The following is a 16,756-nucleotide window of genomic DNA, read 5'->3' as shown; positions in this document are numbered from 1 at the left end:
GGAGACACAGAATCCAAAGCAGGCTCCAGGCTCTGAGCTGTCAGCACAGAGCCCGACGTGGAGCTCGAACTCACAAGCTGTGAGATCATGACCTGAGCCGAAGTCGGACGCTCAACTGACTGAGCCACCCAGGCGCCCCTGGGAGCACCTTTGAATGAGTCATATGTGTTCTTTGAGCATTAGTGACTTTACATTAAAACATTTTTTAAATTACTGATACATATAAAAGAATACCTTTATTTGTAAATGTGGAAGCCTAAGAGACTCCCCTGAATCCACCAGTAATTGAGGAACTGAAATGTTACCACGCCTTTGAAGTTGCCTGGTCCTGTGGGCTTGTTTCTCCCCAGAGATAACCAGTATTTAAAATTTCATGTTTATCATTCTCTCGAATTTTAAATATATATTTTACCTTACATGTGTATATAATTTTACGTGGATTTCAAAATAGTGGTACACTTTAAGAAAGTGAGTTGACAATACTGTTTTTTTGTCTGAGGACCATATTTTTTCAAGAAAAACCTTCATAATAAATCCTTGTAGCTAATTTTGAGTTTCAGTGTTTTTGTTTTTTGTTTTTTTCGTATTCCCATTACCATTCTGTAAATTTCTTAAACTACTTGGAACTTTGTATCAGTCCTCTCATACCCTGTCTGTACCTGAGGCAAGACATTGTAGCAGGAAGCATTTCTTTTCAATCTACACCTCAGGAGGTAATTTGCATTGGTGGTTTAATTATTAATGGCTGGAAGCATGGAAGAGTACTGTTACTAGTAATCTCTGAATCAAGCTCAAAGATGCCATGACAATCTGATGTAATATTAATTTATCATGGTTCACTTCCATTTAGGGAGCAGTGTTGGTCTCCTGATTTATTGTGTTTATTGCACATAGCCAGTCATACTAGTGAGTCTTTTATTTAAAATAGTGTAAATGAGAGTTTTCGTTTTAAAATAATACTAAATCTAAGTGTATCCACTAGATGTCAGCATTAGGAAAGATGCAGTGTAACATGTAGAGTCCTAGCCAGAGCAATGGGAGAGATTCAGTCTAACAAGTACTGTGTGAAGTCATGTATTTTGTGAGAGAGTCAAGACTAGAAATCAATTGTCCCAATTTCAGTTCAGTTGTACATTTATGTTACGTTTCTTTAAGGCAAGTAACTTCTCTCCATGTAATTACTAGACTAATGTATTGCTCTTGACGTGTGCTAGGGATTTATGGTGAGATTTTAGTACTTCTCTGGTGGTATTATGGCTGGGCACCTAGTAATACCTGAATCCTGCTTCTCCTCCTTTACATTTTACAAAGGAAGGAGAGTCAAAGGATCACTTTATTAATAGCTACACACTAGTACCTGATGATGATAGATTAGATATTGTTGGTAAAGGTAAGGACTAAGCTACTCTCTACAACTTCCTCTGTACCAGTCAGATTTCAACCAGGATAGCAGAAACCGTGCTAGGTATTTTTAAAAGGGATTTAACGTAAGGATTTATTTACACAAATGTTGGAAGCCTGAGCAAAAAGAGGATGCTGAGGTGTGCGTGTTTTTACTCACAACACTGCTGACACTAATTCTGAACTGTTTTCCAAAACCACTTCTGATACCAAATGTGTGGGGCTTTTTCCCCCCATGCCAGCCAATTCTCCCAACTCCCCAGACACCAACTGGGTGTCCTGCAGTTCATTTTGATTCTGACTCGATGTAGAGTCGGTGTACAGACTTCTCAGGGTAAGGGCTTCATCCTACAAGACTCCGTTCCACTCCAGATGCCATTCACAAGTCTTCAGTCTCCTTTACTTCTGACCATCCAGCTGTAGAAGGTGGTAGGGGTTCCCATGACTCCTTCCTCAGTTTGATAATTTGCTATAATGGCTCACAGAACGCAGAAAAACACTTTACTTATACTAGTACCAGTTTATTATAAAGGACTTTATAAAGGGTACAAATGAACAGCCAGGTGAAGAGGTACATAGGATGAGGTCTGGAAGTGCCCTGAACATAGGGGCTTCTGTCCCCATGCATTTGGAATATGTTTCCTTCCCATGTGGATGCGTTTACTAGCTTGGAATTGCCTCAGACTCCATGATTTAGGGGTTTTAATGGAGGTCCCATTATGTAGACATGACTGATTATAAATCATTGGCCATTGGTGATCAATCCAATCTCCAGTCCCTCTCCCCTCACCAGAGGTCAGGAGATAAGGCTGAAACCTGAGTATACCTTGTCTTTCTGGCATCCAGCCCTAGTCTTAAAGCTGTCTGGGGGACTCATTAAAATAAGAGATGCTTCTGTCACTCCCGAAGTTCCAAGGAATTTAGGAGCTCTAGGTTAGGCATGGGGGAGGGAGCGGTAAAGACCAAATATGTATTAAGTTACATGAGGTAACTAAGATATTAATGGTAACCGCAGGAAGCAACTGTCAATTCTGGAGTTGGGGGAAAAGAAGGCATGAGGTAGGTTAGGCAGAATTTTGGAGCTTGAAGGAGGAACTCCATAAGGCTGGAAGCTCAGACATCTTGGAGGGGGCCAGGCACTGTAAGGCATTCCCCAGGAAGCTAGAGCCTAGAGCCATATGGAGCTTTTGATGACAGGAAATGCTGACAGAACTTGAGAAACAAAAGAGAAACCTTCTTTTTTTAGTTTTATTTAAGTAATCTACCCAACGTGGGGCTTGAACACAGGACCCTGAGATCAAGAGTCGCATGCTCTTCTGATTGAGCTAGCCAGGTGCCCCAAAAGAGGGACCTTCTTTCTTCCCACCTTCCAATTTCCTTATAGCTGATGGGGCCCAGTGAGAAGCCAGGTAACAAAGTAGTCTAAGAAATACAGTCTTCAGCTTCTTAGTCCTAACATTAAAAGCAGATTATAGAAGGATGGGCTTGGGGGTGAGAGTAAATTAACTGTCACAGTCAACCTTTTTGACTACACAGTATTCATATGTCTTTGCTGATTTAAGTACAGGGCCACTGTTTTCATGCTTTCACAATTTGAGTTCTTGGATTGCTCATGCTCAGATAGTCTTAGGAATACAAGTGATAGGGAAAAACCCTGTGAATACAGAGTCCCAGAGGGACTGCTCAGTCTACATATTTTATCAAGTGTGGTAGAACCAGGAGTGGGAGAGAGCTGAAGTCCTGGGAGCTTAGGTTCTGCTTAAACATGCTTACCACGTAAAGATCAGAACAACAGGGACAAGAGAAAAAGGAAAGTCTTGGCTTTGCCGTTTATCGAACAAATATTTGTTGCTCAGACATCATCATTGTGCTAGAACAATGAACAAACCTGTTTAGCAGCTTCTCTTGTTGGAGAGAAGGGGGGAAAGAAAGAAATCGGGAGACAAAGGTCCGAGATGGTTCCGGTGTGATGTGCATTTGTAGTGCAATCAGTAGAGCAGATAGTATAATGTCAGGATAATTATTGTAGACGCTTTATCGTTAGGCTTGTTTGAGTTTTTTCTCTCCATTTTGATGGCACTCAGCTAACCATTGGTTTCCCACCAGTACAATCAACCGCTGTGTTCCTAATGTGAGTTGCAGCCATGTTAGAAGCTAAGAAGGAATTGTGATTATAACTCTCCTTTAAATTATTGTGTACCTAACTCATCCTTCAAATAAAGAAATGCCACTGGATCTCACCTGTTTACAGTTCTTAAATTAATTCAGTAGGTGTTTATTGGATATTTATTCTGTGCTGTGTTGAAGATTTACTTTGTATGCTTTTATTGTAGATGCACCAAATACATGTTTGGCCAATAAGGTCAATATTCAGCGAAAGCCAAAGCCAAAAATCGTCATGAAACACACATCTGGCATATATTAATTGAAAATTTATCAAAATGTTAATTATTACGATGTTAACTAATTTTAACAGAGTTTTAAAGTTTGACATACTGAAAATATTTTGTTCTTATACTGTTGTCAACTGCTAGATTACTCCTGGAGTCACTCTACTGTTCGTTTGCAATATTAAATCAACATTTGCTTTCAAATGGTGATGTCGTTTCATAGAAGGAGTTGTGCAAGCAAGACTTGGTGCAGTATTTGAAGGGGATGGTGCCTGCATATTTTTAGAAGCAGATGTGCAAAGTGAAATTGTTGATACCATTTGAAATTTTTTGAAGTCTGCTATTTTAGCTTGTACTTGCTGCTTTATGCAATCACTTGAGAAATGTTTGTCATTGAAGCTTAGATCCAGAAATCTGGCATTGGAGTTTGGTAACTGACTTGCAGGATAGCAAAACTGTGAATTTCTACCTGCCTTTCAACTTTGCATTCACCTAATTGTAACGTTTTCTATGTAGTGGATTGATTAGAAGGATCATTCCAGCATATGTCCTATATTTTTGTAATTAGTAGTTTGTAATTACTCTCTGTATTTTGTAATTACTCTGTAAGAGCCTGACAATTTAGTTATTGTTTAAACGGGTTCCAGCAGGTGAATTACTTTATCTGAAAGAACCATTGCTTATTAGTAATTTTGTTTCTGTTGGCAGTGTTATTCAGAGTGCAATATTAATTTTTTCTAACGTTAAAGTAGATTTTTTTTAACATAAACTTAGGTTCTTGATTGAGTGTATGACAAAACAACTCCCCAGTCTCCTGTATATCTGGTGGTTTGTTTTTGGAGAATTATGAAAGTGATTTACTATATTTTTGCTTATGCAAAATATATTTTGTTATATGGTGTTATAATTAGTTTCTGAACACACAGCTGAAGAGTGTGAACAAAGCTCAAGTTTGGGATTCCTTAGCTACTCTTGGCCTCCATTCATCATATGTGTGCCACTGTCAGTGAAGATTTGACCATATTTTTCATTACTGATTTTCCATTCTGTTAATATTTCTTTAAATTCGTGGTACATGTTTTATGAGAACCAGAAATTTCTTGGCAGACAAAGCCAAAGTGTGGCTGAATTCCACATTAACCCACTATCTTGTCAATTTTAAAGGCTTCCCGTTGTTTCTACAGATCTAAATGTCTTGATGATACAGAGAAATAGCATATGTAATATTAAATAATGTTTTTATGCACAACAGAATATAATTCAGCACCATTTTATAGTACTGTATTTTCTCGAAGACCTTTTTGCCTAGGATTCAGAGCTTGGGTAAATACAAGAAGTTCTTCGTCTTCAACACTAGAAGTGGTTGGCAGTTTATAGTTACTGTTTGATAAGTTTTTCCCCATTCACACACTTTTAGTCACTGTAAATTGGAAGATACGGAATTCTATTAAAGCATTCTTATAAAATCTGTTGTGAAGTTTTTTTTTTAGAGAGAACAAAGTATGTTTTTCAGTATCTCCTTTTTCTCTAACACTTTATCATATTTCTTTGTGTTCTTTGTTCCCTTTTCTGTGTTGACGATGAAAATGGATGTTGGGCTGATATTGGAGTTTGTCCTCCTTGTAAAATTTTGACGGAGCAGGATTGACACTCTTGTTTTTAATTCTTTCTCAGATTTGAAGAATTCCCAAATAGGACTTTTGGGGGAAGACTTAATGGTTTAAAAAGGAAACTAAATACTTAAACCCACATTTTCCAAGCTTTTTTTTTTTTTTTCTTTTCCTTTAATGTTACGAATGCTCCTCAATTTTCCAAAGATGAGAACTATGATATAGGCTGGTCTCCATTTTTACTTTGGAGCCATATTTATGGTTCTGGAAGGATATTATGTTTTTGCTTTGTTATTTGGGCATACTGTAGACTTTCTGGATACTCATGTATACTCCTATCACTTTATTTCTCTGATATTTAACATTTCAAAAATTCTTATTAGTTGCACAGAAGCCTACTGGCTTTTACTGAGAGAGAGAGAGACAGACTTCATTGATCTGACTAGGAAAATATGTGCTCTTTCTAAATTCCCAGGCCTTTTCTTTTCTTGTCAGTTTTCACTTGTATTTATCTTGCTTTTTCCTCTCCCCTTCTTGGAACACTTCGGAAACTTCACAGATTTTTAGTTTTCTGTGTTTTTGCAGCCATTCATTCATTCATCAGATGTCTATACTACCTACAACATCCCCGAGCATTGTTCCAGGTGCTGGGGGTAGAGTGGTGTTACAGCAGATCCCCTGCCTTCTTAAAAGTGCACCTTGCAGTGCAGGCAGCAAGTAGATAAAGGTAAAAATACGTGATAGACGTATGGTTGGTGATAAACACTGGTTTGGGAAGAGGAAGCCATACTACAGATGGACTAGTCAAGGAAGGCCTCTCTGAGGTGGTCTAATTAATCAGTGACCTCAGTGAAGTATGCTAGTTTGTCGCTTGAAGGTCCGTGGACAGAACGTTCCAGCTAGGGAAAAAGGTACAGAGCCTCCAAAGGAGAGAAATCTTGTTGCATTAGAGAAACGGCAACAGGCTGTTGTGAAGAACAATGGGAGGTGAGGCCAGAGGACGTCGGACAGATCATGTAGGGTTTTGTAGGGCCTCGTAAGAAGTTTGGATTTTATTCTGAGTGTGTCAGTAAGCCATTGCATGTTTTTGAGCAGAGAAGGTATGTGGTTGATTTATATTTTTAAGAGATTGCTTTGCCTCTTATAACAAAAACAGATTGTAATAGGACGCAAAAGTAGAAGCAGGCTTTTGAAGTAACCCTGACAAGAGGTGATGGTGGCAAGAAGAAGGCTAGAATAGCAGCAAACGAGGTAAGATGGGGTGTCTTTTAAACTGATGAGAAAAGTGTACTGAGGAGGAGGAGGGAGAGTCAGTTATGTCAGGCGGTGCTGACAGAGGAAGTAAGGTGAGGTCTTGAGAATTGACCATTGGGATTAGTAACATGCGGTTCATTTAATGACCTTGCCAGAATGATTTTGTTGGTGTATGGTTGGGCAGAAGCCAGGTTGGAGAGAGGGGGCTTAACAGAGATGGAGAGAGATACAAGATGATGAGTGCAAGCCACTCTCTTGAGGAATTTTGTTGCAAAAAGAAGCAAGGGGTAGGGTGGGAACTGTGGTGAGGGAAGCACAGTCAAGGTAAGTTTTTGTTTTGTTTAAGATAGAAGTAACTACCGATGCCAAAGGGAAAGGGATGGAAAAAGAAAAGCCATAAAGTACGAAAGAAACTCAGGAAAAATGGGTTGTTCTAAATGTTAGACGAAGCAAGTATTTCAGGAAGACGTGTGACAGACTGGGTCAGAGGCTATTAAGAGACCCAGTAAGTTGAAGTGTGAGAATTGCCCTTTGGATTTAGCCGGATGCAGGTTTCTGTGACCTTGACAGGGACCAGCTTCTTTGTATTGGTGGGAATAAAAGCCAGATTGGAATGAGCTGAAAGAGTGGGAGGTAAAAAGTAGAAGGCAATAACTATAGGTAGCTTACGTGGCAAGTTCTTGCTGTAACGACAGGCAAGGGTGCGCCTGGGTGGCTCAGTCAGTAAAGCATCCAACTCTTGATTTCGGCTCAGGTCATGATCTCCTAGTTCATGAGTTCAAGCCCCGTCGGGCTCTGCACTGACGGTGCGGAGCCTGTGTGGGAATGAATCTCTCTGTCCCTGTCTCCCAGCCCCTCCCCTGCTTGCTCTCACTCAAAAAATAAATAAGCAAACTTAAAAATAAATGAATAAAAAAAGGAGGACAGGCAAGATGATGTAGAGGAGACATGAAGCCTTGTAGAACCAGGTTGTGTCTCAGGAACAGGTGCGGAGGGTAGACTGGTTATTGATGAAGAAAGGGTGGTAGAAAGAACAGTAGAGGATTTTCTTTCTTTTTTCTGTAAACAATGTAGTGAGGTCATGTCTTGCATGTGAGGACGGAGGATAGATTGTTAGAGGTTTGAGATGAAAAATAAAGCCTTGTGGAACGGTCACCTGGTCAAGTGGGAGAGTAGGTTGATTGGAGATGCATAGTAGGATTATGGGGCGGAACTGAGGCTGTGCTTCATGTTAGTGGCCATATGTTTAAAGTAGAGGTTCTTCACTGGGGCAATTCTGCCCCCAGGAGGTATTTGGCAACATCTGGAGGTACTGTTGGTTATTACAACCGGGTGCTGGGGTGATACCAGTTATCTAGTGCGTAGAGGCCTTCAATGCTGCTACACATCCTACAGTGCCCAGGACAGCCCCACAGCGAAGAATTCTGTGGTTTAAATGTTAACAATGCCAAATTGAAGAAATCCTCATTTATAGGGATGCTAAGCAGTACATTTGTGAGCTTTTCTTTTTTCTCATCCCTCACCCAGGTATACGAAGTTTATAAAGTGGATGTGAAGGAGACTGACACTAAGCGAATAGAGTAATTCAGATTGTGTTCAGTATGCTGAAGGAAGAAGTTAGGTGATGTGATAGAAGGTAATGAGATGTGGTGGTAAGCTTCTATGCAAAAAGATGGCAGACAAAAACTAGTCCGAAGAGGGGACATTTGAGGGGCCTGAAGAATGGGGGGGGGGGGGGGAAAGCCAGCCATGGGAAAATCTTTGCAACTAGCATTCTAGGCAGAAGAGAGCATTATAAAGCCCCCCCTGAGCTCAAAAGGGTAAATGAAGCAACAACATCTCTTAGGAATTTTGTAGAAAGGGAGGCGATAGTGTATTAACATACAGTTGTGTTTCTGTTGGCTTCTCTAATTAAAGAAGCTTCTTTTCAAATGTTTTACGGGAAAATGATCTAATGTATTTATTAAGTGCCTTTCATGAGCTCAAAAATACATTCCACAGACTTTAGGCCCAGAAGAGCAAGTTCCTTTCCAGATAATTCACGAACTTTGAAGCAGACCTGTAACATAAAGGCTCCTAGTCGCAGAATTTTACCAGAAATACTGTGAACACTTGAAGTAACCTGGATCTGGTGTCTGTGTGTTAAATTTCTTTTTAGCTTTTTAGTAAATGCTTATAATATTTAGTTTAATCCAGGGATTACGATACAAGTAATTTGAAAGAGAATCTTTAGATTTTTCCTTCTAAATTCAAATGTTGTAAGATTTACAGTTTATTATTTTAAATTATAATATTCATTATTTACTTTGAAATTGTGCTTCCGAAGTATATCAAATGTTTTGGCCCAAGTTTTATATAATCTGAAAAATCTTTTATATCTTTTAGTATCTCTTTGTCACATTCATTTGTTAATCTGAAACTTAGAAATGTTATTAGAACTTTTTTAGATGTAAATGATGGAAACCCACCTCAACTAAACAGGTAAAAAAGGAAATTGATTGAAAGAACTTAGGGTATCTTAAAACCAGAGGAAAATCCAGCAGCTGAACTGAGGGAAATGGCAGCTAGAATTCAGGAACAAGTAGAGATAGAAATCAGTGACTTGAGGACCTTAGGACACTTTTCTCTAGTGCATGCTGGCTTTATCCTTTTGTGACAGACTGGCTTCCTGTATGGCAGGAAATAGGGCTGCCACACACATTCCATGGGTTCTGCAGCAGAGAGATTGCCAAGCATAGTCACTGAATGTTTTTGCTTCTGTTAACCCATTTAATGATTTTAGGAACCTTCTGCAGTGGATATTCATATTATGCACAGTTTACAGATGAGGCACGGAGAAATTAGGAAACTTGACTACAGTTGCAAAGCTTGAAAGGAAATGGCAGAGCTGGAGTTTGGACCCACGCCATCTGGTGCCTACCAGAGCTGACAGGTTGACAGTTAGCTACTATCTCATATTTGCTGCAGTCAGAGGATGATGGGGACTTTTTGTTGTGTTTTTACCTAGAGAGTTAAACTATGCCAGACAGGGATATGGTTTTAATTTGTTTATCATTATTAAAAAGATATGACAACTGATAGTGTTATGGTGAACTGTTTTCAGATCTTTGAAAAATTCTGTGAGTTTTAAAAGAAGTTATTTATTTTGGGATGTTTGGGTGGCTCAGCTGGTTGAGTGTCTGACTTCAGCTCAGGTCATGATCTCACAGTTCGTGAGTTTGAGCCCTGCATCAGGCTCTATGCTGACAGCTCAGCAGAGCCTGGAGCCTGCTTCGGATTCTCTGTCTCCCTCTCCGCCCCTCATCTACGCATGCTCTGTCTCCCTCTGTCACTCTTTTAAAAATTATTTAAGTACTCTGTACACCCAACACAGGGCTTGAACTTATCACCCCAAGATCAAGAGTCGCATGCTCCTCCAATTGAGCCAGGCTGGCTCCCCAAATTCCATGAGTTTTTGTTCAAAGAGACACATACAATGTGCTTTGGGTACTAGATCTGCCTTGACTGTTGTATGGTAAGGAAACTTTCTGCCTTGGACCACGGTTGTACTACATCAGTGGTTCTCAACCAGGGATGATTCTTCTTGGGGACATTTGGCAATCTCTTGAGTCATTTTTGGTTGTCACAACTAGTGTGTTGGGTTACTGGTGGCCTCTAGTACAAATAGGCCCAGGATGTTGCTAAACGTCCTGTAGTATGAGACAGACCCTTCTCCGTAAAAGAATTATTCATCCCCAGATGTTAATAGTGCTGGGGTTGAGAAACCTGTACCAGATACGCTGGGCCATTTTCAAACTAAGTGTCTGTGTTTGGGATGAAAAGGTAAGAAATTCTAGATTTTTGAGTACTTGTGGAGAATGAATAGGTCAGGACCAAGTACGATGCACTTTGAGCAGTTTAGGGTCACATTAGGCTAGGGTGCCTTGAAAGAAGGACCAAATAGTGGAAGAAGTTTACAGAGGGAGATGTGGGAAAACGGAGCAGACAAACTTGGCCAATTTTGATTATTTTCCTTGAGGATCGACTATGCATACAAGTAAAAAGGTAAGGAAACCTAATCTCCCTTCCTCCCTGTACCTGATGATGATCTCATAGGATATTTCTTGGCAAAAATGGACTAAACTTGGGCTTTGTTATTTACTCTGATTTATAACATTGAAATTCATTAATAACTTGACTCTGGTTTGTATTAAAGAAGTAGAGCTCTTATTTTTTGAGAGTTAGTTTGTGATTTTCAGGTGACAGTGACAACAACAGCCAACATTTATTGGGCATTTTGTGTGCCAGGCACTGTGCTAACAAGTCAGTGCTTAATCTCATTGAGTTCTCATAACCCTTTAAAATAGTTACTCTGATTTGTATATTTTACTGTTGAAGAAAATGAGTCCCAGAAAGATTAATTAGCATCCTCAAGGTCAGGCAGCTTGTCAGCTGGAGTTGGAATTCTGGTTTCGTTCCATAGAGTACACTCTTAACCACCAGACGGTGTGATGCCTTTTTCCTCTTAGAGACATTACACTTCTTTCTTATGCTTATTTCCCATCTGTAGTTGAAGTTTTGATACCATTAGGTAATTCTTTGTATATCTGCTCTTAGTTCTTGGTAGGGAATTTATATATGTTTGGAAACAAATATTCCATAAATTAAAGCTGTGAGATATACTATTTCCAAATGGTTTCAAAGGAAAAAAGTAACTCTTGAGTAAATTTGGTAACCAGTGTGAGATCTTATTTAGATGTGATGATTTTGGAAAAATGCTTGTACTTTCCGTGTATAAAAGCTTAGAATTAAACTTTTTACCGTGTATAAGGTATTTAAGATGAACTGTTTCCTCTTAGCTTTAACCTCAGTTTATCCATCTGTGTAAGACATTGTACAAAATCTTTCCAATGAAATTCTGTGTAATAAGGATTTTAATATCAAAAATAAGATAGATTCTGACCTCTCCCATTGGAGGAATATTGTTTTAAAAGAGAGAGGACTTTTCAGTATTTATCATATTTGTGAATACATTTTAACATTTGTGAATTTAACACTTGTGAATAAATTTTAACATTTTCTAAGAAGTGTGTGTGTCCCTGTGCCACACTTTGACCTTTAAAGCAAGTAACTGTTACGCATATGCTGTTACTTCCTCTTTGGGAAGCTTAAAGTTAGATACCCCTGCCATTGCCCAGGGAGTAGTAGGTGGAGGAAGAGGGGAATGGACCACACAGGTGGCTGAAAGTCCTAACTCTTTTCAGATTTTTTTATAATGGGGGTGAATAATAAGATGTCTTCTTTCATTGATTAAATGTTGATTAATTATAATCAATGTTGATTCATTGATTGTTACTTTTATGTTTTCATTTCATTCATACTTGCCAACAGTTAATATTTGGAGAAAACATATTGAAACTTGGAGAGGGGAGGATGTGGGGTGCCTGTGATCTCATAGTCTGCCTTCCCTAGAGTTACTGCAACTTCAAGGTTTCAACTTGGTTTCCTGGATGTTCCTGACACCTCCTTCCACCTTCATCCTCCCTGAGTCATGGCAAATTTTGGTACAAGATTTATGCCAATGCCTTATTTTTACTGTTCATCCTCTGCAAACTTACTAAGTTGTGATGATGTTTGCTGGCTCCCTTTTGCTTGTTTGCTGTGTTAACTTTCAAATGACATACTTCACATGGTTGTATATAGTTGATACTGTTGAATTATCAGTCTGTGAGTGAAACAGTGAAAAGTCTGATTAACCTTAGGAGTATAGAAGATGTAAGAAATACTGGTTTATGTGTGGTAAAAATTTTTAAATGGGTCATCAATTGATAATTTCCTTTAGTCTTTAATGGTTAAATGTGGTTTGAATGCCATCTTCCTAGTATTCTCATTAGGGTTTAATTTTGCAAGAAGGAAACTATCCCTATTATTTAAAAATAATGGTCTCAGTCTTTACTTATTTGAGAGATCTATTTTTGATGTTAATTTAAATTGAGAATATATGCCTCAAACATTTTAAAGGAGTAACACTAGCATAGATATTAATCAAATGTAAATATTGCAAGTAATATGTAAAAAATCTAATCTTTTTTCCAATCTTGCTTTATGTAACTTTTTTGATATGTGGAAAAGAGGGACAGGAGTTATAAACTCAGAGCCAAATGTGCTTTTGTTGTTCCAAATTTTCAATGCCAGAAATATATAAACCTGCACCTGTTGGTAATTATGAGCAAGCCAGCCTTTGCCGAATCCCAGGCCTCTGCTTAAAATTTTTTTTACTGGAACTAAATGATGTTGCCATTTTTATTTTTAGGTTTGCTGGCATGGGTAATCTCATTAAGGTGCTAACCAGGGACATAGACCACAATGCAGCACATTTTTTCTTGGACTTTGAAAGTAAGTCTCTTTAGCCCTTCACAGCTGGTGCATAATGGTAAAGGTGAAAGATGAACTATATTCACACCGCAGTGAAGGCTGGCCCGAATATTTGTTAATAAGATATGGGGATCAAACAAAGTTTGCATGATTTTTTTCTCAGTCGTAGGCAAACATCACCATCATATGTATAATTCTTTAGTTTTTCATTTGCTAAAATCATGTTGAGTCTGTAGCCAGTGCTGTCCTTTCATTAGTCCATGAAGCAAGCAGCCTTATGATGAACATTCTAATAGTATGCCTTGGTGACTACGCCCAGCAATGTTTGCTCAGAATCCTCTGATAATTTTATAAAAAACCAGAATCGTGCTGCATATCCAGAATCAATACTTTAAACAACTTCCACAAATTTATAAATAATCCAAATTTGGTTAGAAATATATGCATTATTTAATGGCATGCAGGAAGTAAGTTGAATATTCTGTGTTAAGATGAAATGCAAAGGTGAGCTGTGGCCAAAACTCTTAATATTTGGCTTTGGAATAAATTGTTGTTTCAGTGCAATATTAAACAAGATTATATGTGAATGATTCTTGATAAGAAATTTCTTTTTCAGAATACTAGCACTATTGGAATACTTAAAGAATTTTTCATTATAAGGCCATTAATGAAACTTGTCTTGGGAGAATTTTGAGAAGAAGTAGAGCAACAGTTGTGCCATTGTGTGCAGGAAAACCACATTTCACCTCTAGGTCCTACATACCAACACCTTGAGAACCCGGTTTGCTGTTTGCCAGAGCACAGTCTGGGCAACCCTGAAGGACGAATTCATGGCCTAATGAACATTTTCCCTGTTACTTTTTTTTTCTTTTTTTTTTTAAATAAATTTCAGATGTTCTTTTTTATAAAGGGATATTTTCTCTTTTCTCATTCTTGTCTTGACAGGTACCTTAACATGGGGAATCTTCTTAAAGTTTTGACATGCACAGACCTTGAGCAGGGGCCAAATTTTTTCCTTGATTTTGAAAGTGAGAAGATGATTTTCTATTTCTCTTTGCCTGCCGTAGACTGCGTCTGTCCTGCACTAAACGAATGTTTCCACTTTGCCATCTTTTTAACTGCTTTGCATGACTGAGCTATGAATTGTTTGAGTAAAATTTCTGGTGCCTTCTAGAACTGGAAATCATATTTTATAGATTGCATTGTAGTAAAATGTTTTCACTTGAAGTTTTGTGAGAGTCCTATCTCCTGGTTGGACATTATTTTATAATTGGAGATCTCTACTGAAAACATTTGAGATACTCCGATGAAAACATTTGTATGAAAAAATTGTGGTGGAAAGGACAAATGCTACTTTGAGATTTGTTAATAGAAGCCATATTTGGGGAAAAATTTGTTGCAGCTGAGAAAAATTGACTAGGTTTTAATCATTCTATGTATCTATTGAAGTATTTTAAATACAAATCTGTTCATGAAGGCCATTCAAAGCTCAGTAATTTGGGCATAATATTAAAAGGTAAGTGTGAACCTTAATTATTTAATCTTTACAGATAATTTGAAAAGTTAAACTCATTATATGTATTTATTTCAGGAATTCATTTTTGTTCTAACTCTAAATAAAAAGAAAAATAATGGGTTCACAGACCTTTAAGTAATTTGCCTTCTGTTTGTTTTATGTTGCATGACCTATTGTAATATGGTCTAAGAGTGGCAGGTAAGTGTCATTGACCCCTGTGCATGTTGGAAAGCTTTTGCTTTTTGGCTGTCTGTATCGCTTTAGCTTATCTGGTTGTCTAATTGAGAACAATGATATTAAATTGGTTGTTTCAGTGTGAATGTTGCTGTTTTAACTTACGTTATTAGAAAATTGTTAGGAAAGGGTGAAGAGATAGAAGGTTATAAGTCGTGTGATCCCGGGCATTTTCATCTGAAATTAAAACATTTGAACAGATTTTTAAATACTTAAAATTTAAGACCTTTTCTGGTTTTAAAAACAAATCCCTTAAAATCTATCCCCAGAGAGTCATTGCATTCTCCATCAACTTCACTTTAGTTTATGTGCTACTACACAGTTCATTCTACTTTGTGAATAATTTAAATATTTTTTCTGTAAACCAGGACAGTTGGTAGGAACACATCAGTTTGTAGCTTACCTCCATTTTATGGAATAATTTGTGGTCTCTGATAAGTTCTTTTACTTTTATTACATTCCTATAGATGTTTTGTTACAGTTTGGGTCCTGCGTACAGGCTAGCAAAGAATAATGTCAATATCAGGACCGTATTAAATTGTTGGGTTTTTAGGGGAAGATGTTATTAAATGAAGGTTAGTTTTCTTGACCCTTCTCAACAATTTAACAATGCCGATTTAAGTGCATGTTCAGCATGAATTTTAATCAGCTTGGGGATGTTAAGCAGATTGCTGACTTGAAGATTCTTCTTTCAGACGAGGCGACTTACATTAGAGCTGTATTTTAGTTTATCTGCATCTGTTTCAAACTGGTCTTGTGTATTTTTCTGCTATTCTGTCTCCTTTTTATTCTGTCTCGAATTCCTTACATTTGCAGAATCTTGGCTTTGATATGGTCAAGATCTTGTTCAAGACTTGGCACTTGATCTTTTTATAAACGTAGCATCATGTTTTGGTCAAGTGAGAAGCATGAATTTTAAATATTTTAAAGATGAGTAGTATTGTAAATATTATTTGGTCTTGGTTTTGTAGTCTTTGGGGGTTTGGACCATTATCCTTAAAATTTAATAGCTAATTTAGTAGCAGGAGAACGTTAAAAGTGCTAACACCACCAGGGGGAAAATAAGCAATAATGAAGAACTATGGGTAAAGTGTTAACTTGTTAAAGGCAGATGTAAAGTAAAAGGTGATATCTGTTGCCTTTATCAGCCAGTGTAGAACTTTTCGTTTGACACTTACTGGTATTCTGTATATGAGGCCAGAGTTTGCCTGTTGTTACTTCTTATCTAGATTTTTAAATATGTTTTCTTTTGATTCCAACATTAGAGTTCTCTTAGTCAATTTTATCTTTCATCTATTTGCGTATTTTCTTCTTTTTGGAAATATGCATTTGTAAAAATTGATCTTATCATTAGACTATTTTAGGGACTTTTTAGCCCATCACATGGGTCCTCTCTTCAACGGTTGTAGGCCAGACTAAGAATTGTCAACACAACTGACTTGCCAGTTCGTGGTGTTTACTGAGAATAAAGCCACATTCTTTTATTAAGTAGAATATTTGGTGTTACATTGTTCCAGGTTGAACGATAATGTTCAGGTTACGAGAGTAATTTGACTTTATTATTATACTGTTCCATCATTCCATCACTCAGAATGATGGAATAGTATAATAATAAATCTATTTACAGCGAGTAATAAATCTAGATTTACAGTGAGTAAATCTGGCTTACTGCATTTCTCTGGTTGGGCAACTTATAGAAATAATTCCATATAGATAGATATACTGATATTTTGTATCAAATTGTGTACACATTAAGTATTCTTGTGCATATAAAACATCTGATGGAATCCTGTAGTTTACAAAATGAAGATGTCTGTAAGTCCTTACTCCTTTAATTTACATGCATGCACGTACATGTACGGGTTTCCACTTCAGTTCCACATTTAAGGCTTGCCCCCTGTGTGCCAGCCAGTAGATGTTGGGATGCAGAGATAACTAAGATATAACCCCTGCCTTTGGGGAGTTCTCAGTCTAGTAAGTTAGAAATGCAAACTGAT

The 16,756-nt window shown here is 37.8% G+C and overlaps 1 protein-coding gene across 10 annotated transcripts in view; it reads left to right on the top strand.

Moving 5' to 3' along the window:
* The window catches only part of CYRIB (CYFIP related Rac1 interactor B), a 106,403-nt gene that overhangs the window by 61,225 nt on the left and 28,422 nt on the right, over positions 1 to 16,756 (top strand). For 4 of the 10 annotated variants that reach the window (XM_040494423.1, XM_040494426.1, XM_040494424.1 and 1 more), the window contains one exon: positions 13,955 to 14,037. The exons of 1 other annotated variant lie outside the window; for it this stretch is intronic. In XM_040494423.1, coding sequence (XP_040350357.1) covers positions 13,965 to 14,037 — 73 coding nt within the window. In that variant the 5' untranslated portion in view covers positions 13,955 to 13,964. Of the gene's footprint in view, positions 1 to 12,941; positions 13,031 to 13,954; positions 14,038 to 16,756 lie in introns of those variants that run through there. 5 more of the 10 variants (XM_040494428.1, XM_040494430.1, XM_040494429.1 and 2 more) reach the window with 2 other exon arrangements.

Source organism: Herpailurus yagouaroundi, unplaced genomic scaffold (genome assembly GCF_014898765.1).
Source record: "Herpailurus yagouaroundi ecotype Mexico unplaced genomic scaffold, PumYag 186, whole genome shotgun sequence".
NCBI classification, from domain to species: Eukaryota; Metazoa; Chordata; class Mammalia; order Carnivora; family Felidae; genus Herpailurus; species Herpailurus yagouaroundi.
The sequence above is the reverse complement of the archived record's forward strand: the minus strand, read 5'-3'. Positions and strand labels throughout refer to the sequence as shown.